Genomic DNA, 9,623 nt, shown 5'->3' with positions numbered 1-9,623 from the left:
CTATACTTACTGTAGTTATTATCTTGTGGTTGTTATCTTGTTTTGTTTTTAGCCCTGAAGAAGGCTAGAAACTCTAGCCGAAACGTCGGCACATTAAAATAAGTTGGTCATACTTATTTGTGTTTCATTGACCGCACCCCCAACCATCTTCTCCTCATTTAATATAAATAATAATTACCAGGAGGTTCATATTTGTTTTCTACTGGACTGGCTGCTCGTCTTTTCACCTCAGGCAGTTCTGGTTTCACTGGCCACTCTTCTACCTGCCTCTTTTCCTCAGCTGCGCCCATGCCTACTTTACCCATATCCCATTCCCTCACTGCTGTTGTCACCTAAGCCAAAATAAAATATAAATATCAAGTAAAACACAAGGCTGAAGAAACGTAAGTTAATATACAAAAAAAATTCTTAATACTAGTATTACAATTTATTAATGATTAACCTGAATGCTCACCCTACGCTGAGGTTTTAAAGCAGCTTGCTCAGATAACCAGCCGGCAGTAGCAGCAGTAACTGGCTCAGCAGTTTCTGGCTTCTTTACAGTTACTTCGTCTTCAGCTAATTTTTGCACAAGTGCCATGTCCTCAGGAGTGGCAAACTCAACTTTAAGCATCTTAGGATTGTTGACTGGCCACCTAACACCATTCAATGCATGTCTTGTCTCCACAGCCATTTCAATATCAGTGTACTAAAATAAGAATGGCATCAATAATAAAAAGAAAAATATATAAAATAAAGGAAACGATAGAATTTCAGTAAAAACATTATGATTAATTTAGTATTGCGGGTGTACTTAAGAACTGCACTTTGATGAAATACTCTTGATATTTATTGATAAGACAAAGCAGAAAAAAAATTCTAGAACAACAATTATAGCAGTGAGCATAATCTACTCGTACATATAAAAACCAAAACAATAATTCTTTTAAAATCATTTTACAACTTGAACCTCATGAGATCTTAAATCCACATTTAATGAATCCTCATTGAACTAGCCTAGGCCACAAGGCAGTACTCATTTTGGGAAAACCAAACTTGCACTTTCAGCCAGCTTGAAACATTTTGATAGAAATATTCAAAAAACTATATAAAAACATCTAATTAAACCCAGAAAAGGTAAAATCTAAGGCAGATCTTTGTTGACTACTTCCTTGAAGGTCAAAATTTTAATGATTTAAATAAATAATAAATAACGATAAAAGAAAAATATAATGATCCAAAATTACTAACTCAGGCAGACATGATTCAATTGCTTATGAATGACTAAAAGATAACTAATTTATTCTAATCAAATTAGTTAATATATTTACCTAATAAGAAATGTATTTAAAACATTAAATATCATTTATTGAACAGAATTGAAATATTACAATAACGAACTGCAATTACTGCCGACAATAAATAAGATATATTTTTTTCATACAGAAGTAGTTTATTAGAAAATAAAAATAAAAGCTAACATGCAAAACGAACTTTGGTTGCATTTAAAAATAAATGTTCGGCAATTTATAATTAAAATAAGAAAATAAATCTATAGGTGTAAATTTTAAAAACAAACAAATGAAATGTAAAAAAAAATCTTAAATTAATTAACTTTAAGAGTAATTAATAGAATAACACTCATGCTTACCTCGGATTTTTAAGCATGTACAAACCTGTTAACTTAGTTTTTGAAAAAAAATTTTATAGTTATTATTATCCCCATTCTATTTTACATAGCTTATTTTGAAACAACAAAAAATATTTGTATTTATACTTATTTCGTAGTATGATATAACCATTTGTAAGGCTGTATTATATAAAATGTCAGTTTTGAAATAATTCAGAAAATATGAGTGAATACAACCAAAATTTATTATTAAACACAACTCCTTGATAAAATTATTCTTCAGGTGAATTCTATCATTCACCAATTCAACAAAGTATTTTAACAATAATTCTTGGGTTTTCAAGACAATGGTGAACTGTTCGAGAGAGTAAGTAAAGAAACATGTATGAAAATACTATTTAAATTTAAATTACTTAATGACTAAAATAAAATTGTAAAAATTATTTACCTTTACATAACACTTAGATTTGATTTTATCAATATAAAACCCATTAGAGGCAATCGTTCCAGTTCGAGCCAATAGTTCCCTCAACTGTGGAATAGTGAAGGGTCTCACAAGATTGGTAATAAAAAGGACCTCTGTAGCAGGGTTTCCAGAAGGACTTGGAGAGCGCCGTGCCTTTTTCACATCTTCAGTCAGCAGCGATATCTTTCTTACCACTAAAAAATACCATGAAGAAAACCGGTTGAAAAAAAAAGTTTTAATAAAAAGTCTAAAATCACAACTTATATTCTAGATTTATACATTTCACTTGCATTAAATGTGGTAATTTTTTTAAATATATGTGATAGATGCCTAATGATGAATCAAACTTTTTGGCCATGATAAACCTATGGATCATTATGAAAAATGAAAAATTTTTAGATTTCATCAATTTTTACCCCCAAGGACCAACAAAAATGATTAAGTGACTAAATAATCCATAAGTCTGTTGAGATTAAAATTTTGTATTTATCATAAGCCATCTATCACATACAACATAACATGATTAACTCACTTGATAACTCATTCAATATATTATTATATTATCGCCCCCACATTCAAGTAACGAATGTGAATATAGCTACTTTTCAGGAAACCAAAGGACTTCCTCATTCCAAATAATTTCTTTAATTCTGAGTCTTTCTTTTAACTTCTCTAAGCTCTAGAGGTGTGTTAGTAATACTTCATTTTTGAAAAGTGCTTCTGATAAATTAACTCATTTGCACTATTTTTTTTCTTTGTAAAAATTAAATTTTCAATAATTTTGTGCTCTATAGGCTCTGAATGATTAATACTTATTAAATTTAACTATCTACAAAAATCCCTCCTCATCCTCAGAGGGCCGTCCCTTCAATGCTGAAAATGGCAAAAAAAGGAAATTTTTCTTTTGTTGTAAAAAGGGGAAACTACTTTCTTTTCTTTTTTTTTTTTAAGTTACTAAAACAACTAAAACTGATATTGAAAACACATAAATATTCAGTAAAACTTAAAACTTATTAATAAATTACATTATTTTTAAATGGTGATCAGAGAAGCATTCTGACAGTGCCAGAACACTGTTGGTACAAAACTTCTTGGGTTTGAACATAATCTCATTTGCTCTCTCTTTTTTCCTAATATTTGGCCAATACCATTGAATCGCATTAGATCAGATCATCATCATTGATGGATGAGCTTTCTCTTGATTTGGACTAAGTGAACTCCGAACACTGGGGAGCCTAAGATAAAACGTGACCACTTCACAAATGAAATCAAACAGCTCAATTTTATTGTCATTCAACTGATTATACAGTATATTTATATTTACAATCGTCATATCCATCACACAAGTGAATAGGTATCGATACCATTTTGTGTCCTTAACTTTAATTCTACATTTTGAAAACAACAAATTGTGGTGATTAATTCCATTCATATATGAATTTTAATTTTTGAAAACATGTATTTCCCACAATTTTCATCTGATAGGCATCTGGGGGAATCAAACCTAAATCAATGTTCAACATGACTGATGATTCTTGTTTGTTTTATAGGATAACCCAGAATGTGCCTCTGGTTACCATTTAGAAAAATAATTTATACTTATAAGTTGTACTCGAATATTCATTTGTTTTGAATATCAGTGATTATAATTTTGTCCATAAATTTCAAGTAAATTATTTCAATAAAAATCTTAATGTTTCATTTTTGATCCCAATGTATATCACAGTCCTCATTTGAGGATAAATCATAAAACATCTGTAAGTCGTACAATTTATAGTCTTTTTCTACAAATTTTTGTTCTGTTTCTACAAGATACAAATTATAAAAAAGAGTGGCAAAACATCACAAGTTAAAAATGATCAAATATCTAACTTTTCAGATGTTCGATAACATTTTCACTGACTAAGGGTAATAGCAGTTTGATAAAAAAACATTGTTTTGTTTTGTCTTAAATACACAATTTTTTTTAATGAGAATTTTAAATAAATAAGTATTTACAGAACAAATTATAAAACATACTATCCTCAAACAAGTAAAAAAGTTAATAAAAAAAATTCGATTTTTCACATTCATCACTTAAATATGGTACTTATGAAATGTTCACTTTATCAAATATCTACAAATTTTCATGTTACAACTATTCCCTGTACTATTAACTGCAAGTGTCAAAAACAACTTCTTTGATGACAATTGTGAATAGATTATTTAAAATGAATAGAAATATATATATTTATTTTTAAGGGATGTAATGCAAAGGAAGTGAATTTAAAAGGTACTTTCATTCATTTTTGTTTAACCAAAAATAAATAAGTGCAACTTTCATGTAGTTAATCAATAAATTAAATAGAAAAGAAGAAATTTCAAAAAGATAACTAACAATTTGCACGATTATATGCCAATTTATTTTTCAGTTAAACATTGGATGAAGAGAGTCAGATTTTTTTATTTTTCATGGCTAAGGATGATTGGAGAGTTCATCAAAATTCAAATGTAATCGCAAGTAAAAAAACAAAACAGAAAATCCTATAAGTTCAACCTCATTGCCTTCAGTGATAACATTTAATTTTTTTTTAAAATGCAAACAACCGAGTTTTATTTTTTCTATATAATTCTTCATCTGCTCTAGAAATGAACCAGTGATTCTGGGAAACTTTATTTAATTAATATACATGATTCTGCAAGAGAAATATAAAATGTTTTTGCCTTAACTAAAACTAATCAATTCAATACAAAACTAAATTGTCTTGTCATATATATTTTGCCATTCGCCTGGTACAGAATAATGTGGAAACAAAAAAAAAATTAACATGGAACTAAATGACATCTTAATATTAGATTTTAATAAATTTTTAACATGTTTGAAAATCATTAGAATCTTTTAAAGAAATTTAATTAGAACTTAAAGGATATTTAAGGGTATGATTACAAGTTTTTGTTTGTAGTATACGTCAATAGTTTGAAGATTTTCAATAGAAATAATTGTATTAAAGAATTGAACTCAGTTATTTTCTCAATATCAAATAATAGGCTAAATCACAACATAAATAATGAAACGGTAAATAGAAGAATGATCGAATTTGAATAAATATGAAAACTTATCAGTCAGAGATAAAAATATTTTACAAAGAAATGTTCACAGAAACCATTATAAAAAATAGGACCAAGATCATTACATCCTGACAACTAGAATTAAAATAAAAATATAATACATGAACAACTATTATTATTGCCACATAATTTCAATATCTAGGAAAGAAAAAAACATTCAGAATATTATATTAGTCAAATATGAGTCACTTATATAATATTATAAGATTATATAAAATAGCAAAATGAGAATAAATCTGAACATTTTATTCTGAAAGGAGGCCTTCATGTATACAAATAATAAAATTGAGAAGAAATCTGAAAATCTAATTGAATACCTGTTTATTAAAAAAAAAAAAAGTAACTTTAATGACATGAGGCACCTGATTCTTCTTGCCTAACCGGTATCAACCCACCAGTTCCATATGGAATGGATTAGAACATCCCTCAATATATCATGCCATTCCGAAGCAGACCAAACTTATCATTTAATTCCAAAATTAACTTCATTTCTCTTCTCAACTATCTTGAACAAATAGCTTAAGAACCGGTTATTGAATTCTGAGTGTCATGTAGATGTAATATAGAATCAGGATTGGCTCAAGTTGCCCCTTAATATAGGGACTTTATCAGTCTACCTTCCATAAGTTCCAAAAATAAGTAACATCACCTAGATCTTTTGTGGCAAGTGGAGAGGAGAGGGAAAAACAAGCAGGTAGGTAAAACAATCACTAGCCAACAAACAGAGATTGGTTCCACTGAAGGTCACCAAGGAATGGTGTTGCACCATCCTATACAAGTGCAGGCTAGAGTGATCAAGAACCTCATTCTCAGGAAGAATTTTGTTAAATACAAAGTGAAGAAGCAGGGGCTGATAGTGCAACTGAAGGGACTCCACGAAAGGGTTGGTGAGACCCAGAACCTATAAAAGATGCTGTGGAAGGATTCGATAGAGCCGTGGAATGGATGATGGGTGGTGAGCCAGAATGGCTTTGCTCTGAGGAAGTTCTTTCCCACCATCCATATAAGATTGAAGACTAAGTAGGTCTTCCCAAACCACTGGGGCTCAAATCCTAACAGCAGATCAACTGGAAGTGGATTGCACTAACATGGAAAAACATTGAGGCAAGTTGTCAAGAAAGACTAGGTTTCTTACAAAGCAGTACCTTCCTGTGTCAGTTATAAGAAAAGTATTATCCCTTCTTTAGAGAGTTCACCAACAGATGGAAAAAGATGGTGGATCCAATGGGATATTGGGAAGGGCTTGACCCTCTGGCATCGGTGCTAGAAGCAGACTGAGACCAGGAGGGCTGGACTAGTCTGGCATACTCAAGAAGGCACTCAGGACAGATCAGGAGGGCTGGACATACCAGACAAATACAGTGGATCTGTTAAAGTTAAAAAAATTGGTATGTTCTCCCAAAATGAAACAGAACCCAAAAATCCTGTATAATATAGAAAATAAAAATAAATTACTGATTATTGGCTGAAATAGCATACGCAAGCCCAGCGCACCTCCCCACTATCCCCTGCTGGAAATTGTTAGGGAGGTAAAAAAATCATTTGTACACTTATTTTTTTGGGAGGGGGAGGGGAATGTGTTTAATTAATTCTAGTACCTACATTAACTAATAAACATAATTATAAAGAACAAGGTGAACCACTAATTTTTTATAAGTGGAGAAAATGAGAAATCTAAACAGCCATTGGCTTAAAAATCTATTGTTAGAAGCTCATAGTTTTCATATAATACATAATCTCTTAAACAAATAAAAACACAGAGTGAACTAAATGTCAAGGATTGGAAAAAAAATCTAACAAAATGAGCAAATCAACATAAATGAAAGGCAATTAAATTAGGAGCTTGAAACCATCTGATCGACTTTCAAGCAACAGAATGCATTGAAAAGACTGATTGGAACTTTAATACTCTATGAATACCCTACTCGATAACACATAAATACCCATTCAATACCCGAATAACCAATGAAGATATTACATAAGTCAGAATAAGTCAGGTGAAACTGCAGACGAATGGAACTTTCCCAAATCTCCAAGAAAAACAGAAATAGTAAGGTACATCAAGTTGATTAATGAGTATCTCAAATAATTACTCAAAAGTTGATGATTTTATTAGAACTACACTTCATTTAGGGTTATCTGTAACAAGTTTTTCAAGTGAATTACTTTTCAAATTTTCATTATGTACTAAGGAAAAATAAAGAAAAGATTTTAATAAAGTTAAAATTTGTACGAAAATAGAAAAAAATATTCCAGTTTAAAATGAAAATTTGCAGTTTTTTGGAAGACAAGTTAGATTTTCAGCCTTGAATACTATTCAAATGAGTTATCAGTTTTGAATGCACTTAAAATGAATTGTCAGCTCTTAATACCATTAAAATGAGTTTTCAGCGTTGCATACCTTTAAAAAGAATTTTCAGCCTTGAATGCTCTTAGAACGAGTTTTTACCCTTGAATGCCCATAAATGGACTTTCACCCTTCGAACCTTTATTGCTCTGCCAATAAATTTGATAAATGAGTTCATTAAAAAAATTACTTAAAATTTACCATACTCTTTGTAAATTAAGTACAAAGTAATTTAATTGAGTAAGGTAATTTAGCCAATAACAATTTTGTAAAAATCTGCTGAATTATTTTTGAAATGTATTTCTTGTTTTGTTTAGAAGTACTGCACTAATTGGAGATAAAAAGTAAAAATTTTTCTTAGAACACATTTTACTTTCTTAGACTAGAGGTAAGTTTGCTGCAGTATGGTGTTTTAGAAAAAAAAATTCTTTTCCGGCCCACAGTAATATATACATCTATTTTTATATTTTAATTTATCTAATTTCACATCTTTACAATTTTCAACTATGTACACATTTATAAAATATATTTCTCGATTTTTAGTCACAATTTAGTTACGATCAAAATTCATTAAAATCAGATTCTTTTTATTTTGCAAAACATGAAAAAAAAGAGAGGCTCAAAAATTTTAAGAGGCACTGATAATGAAGATATTGACTTATTGGTTTCTAAAGATTTCCAAAGAGATGGTATAATAAACCGGAGAGCATAACATACAAATTTATAATAAGAAAAATTAATTATTGGAGAAGTTTGTCGGAGGGTGCAGTCAGCAAAGAACAACATAAATAAACAAAACCATATTTATTTATTTTATGCCGACGTTTCGACCTGAGTTTCAGGTCTTCATCAGGGATATAGAACAAAAGAGATAACAACAACATTTAGAGCAACATACAATTGAAAAGGAATAGTGTACAAATTTAGAATTATACAAAATATTGAATTAAATCATAAATGATAAAAAATTGATAGCTGATAATTGAATCTACTACCATACAATTCCACGATTATCAATCAATTAAAATTTTGTACTATTCAATTATCAGCTATCAATTTTTTATCATTTATAAATTTTGTACTATTCAATTATCAGCTATTAATTTTTTATCATTTATGATTTAATTCAATATTTTGTATAATTCTAAATTTTTTTGTATACTATTCCTTTTCAATTGTATGTTGCTCTAAATGTTGTTGTTATCTCTTTTGTTCTATAGCCCTGATGAAGACCTGAAACTCAGGTCGAACGTCGGCATAAAATAAATAAATATGTTTTTTTATTTATGTTGTTCTTTGCTGACCGCACCCCCTGACAAACTTCTCCAATCATTAATCTACGGTCAACTATCTACACCTCATTAAGAAATAGTAAAATTGATATGTATGGTTAAAATTGATAATGTATGGTTAAAAGATGACTTCTACACTGAATATCTCCACTACTATTTAACCATTTAAATTTAATGTAAAGTCAGTGATTGACCGAGTGTGATAACAAATGGAACATGGTCAGGGTGCGGTAAAAAAAAAATCAAAGTTTTATGACCGAGTTCTTTTCTTTGACCTCACCTGGTCCATCTTCCTTTTATTTAAATTTAAATATAAATTTTATTTGTTATAAATACACTAGCTAGAATGTCACGTCACTAATTTGGGCTCCGATTTAATAGAAATCCAGTTGATCTGCATGTTATTATTAAAAAAGAAAATTGAAATTTAATTTTCTGAGCAATAAATATAAAACTATTTAGAAAGTACGATTGATTAACTCAGTAGACTATGATAAATTAGTGTTAACAAAGAAGACGACACACGCATTATATTTTCCAAGATACGACACTAAGTACAGTCGGTTTAATGAAGTCTCTTTCATTTTTCTTTTGTTTCCATCCTATTTAGGTTATACTTCTATTGTAGTCTTTGTTTTTTAGGTAATCTGTTTTGTTGTTTTTTATGTACTATTTAGGGGGACTTTTTGTGTGTGGAAATGGCAACTAACAAGAAGAAAGTGACAGTGATAATAAAAAAAGAAACTCGTCTTTATTTTATATTGATGAATGAGAATCATTAACTAAATCGCAAATGTCTTA

The 9,623-nt window shown here is 29.6% G+C and overlaps 1 protein-coding gene across 6 annotated transcripts in view; it reads right to left on the bottom strand.

The window, feature by feature from the left end:
• LOC106682544 (apoptotic chromatin condensation inducer in the nucleus) overlaps positions 1-9,623 on the bottom strand; it is a 36,006-nt gene that overhangs the window by 5,794 nt on the left and 20,589 nt on the right. For all 6 annotated transcript variants that reach the window (XR_001343431.3, XM_014423457.3, XM_014423453.3 and 3 more), the window contains 3 exons: positions 2,058-2,269; positions 455-688; positions 179-332 (listed from right to left, as the gene is read on the bottom strand). Coding sequence is in view for 5 of the 6 variants with exons in the window: in XM_014423457.3 (XP_014278943.1) it covers positions 179-332; positions 455-688; positions 2,058-2,269 (600 nt within the window). In the remaining variant the exon portion in view is untranslated. The remainder of the gene's footprint in view (positions 1-178; positions 333-454; positions 689-2,057; positions 2,270-9,623) is intronic.

This window comes from Halyomorpha halys, unplaced genomic scaffold, assembly GCF_000696795.3.
Source record: "Halyomorpha halys isolate HHAL.00 unplaced genomic scaffold, Hhal_1.1 Scaffold423.1, whole genome shotgun sequence".
Classification (NCBI taxonomy): domain Eukaryota; kingdom Metazoa; phylum Arthropoda; class Insecta; order Hemiptera; family Pentatomidae; genus Halyomorpha; species Halyomorpha halys.
Note: the sequence above shows the minus strand (reverse complement) of the source record. Positions and strands in the feature narration are given on the sequence as shown.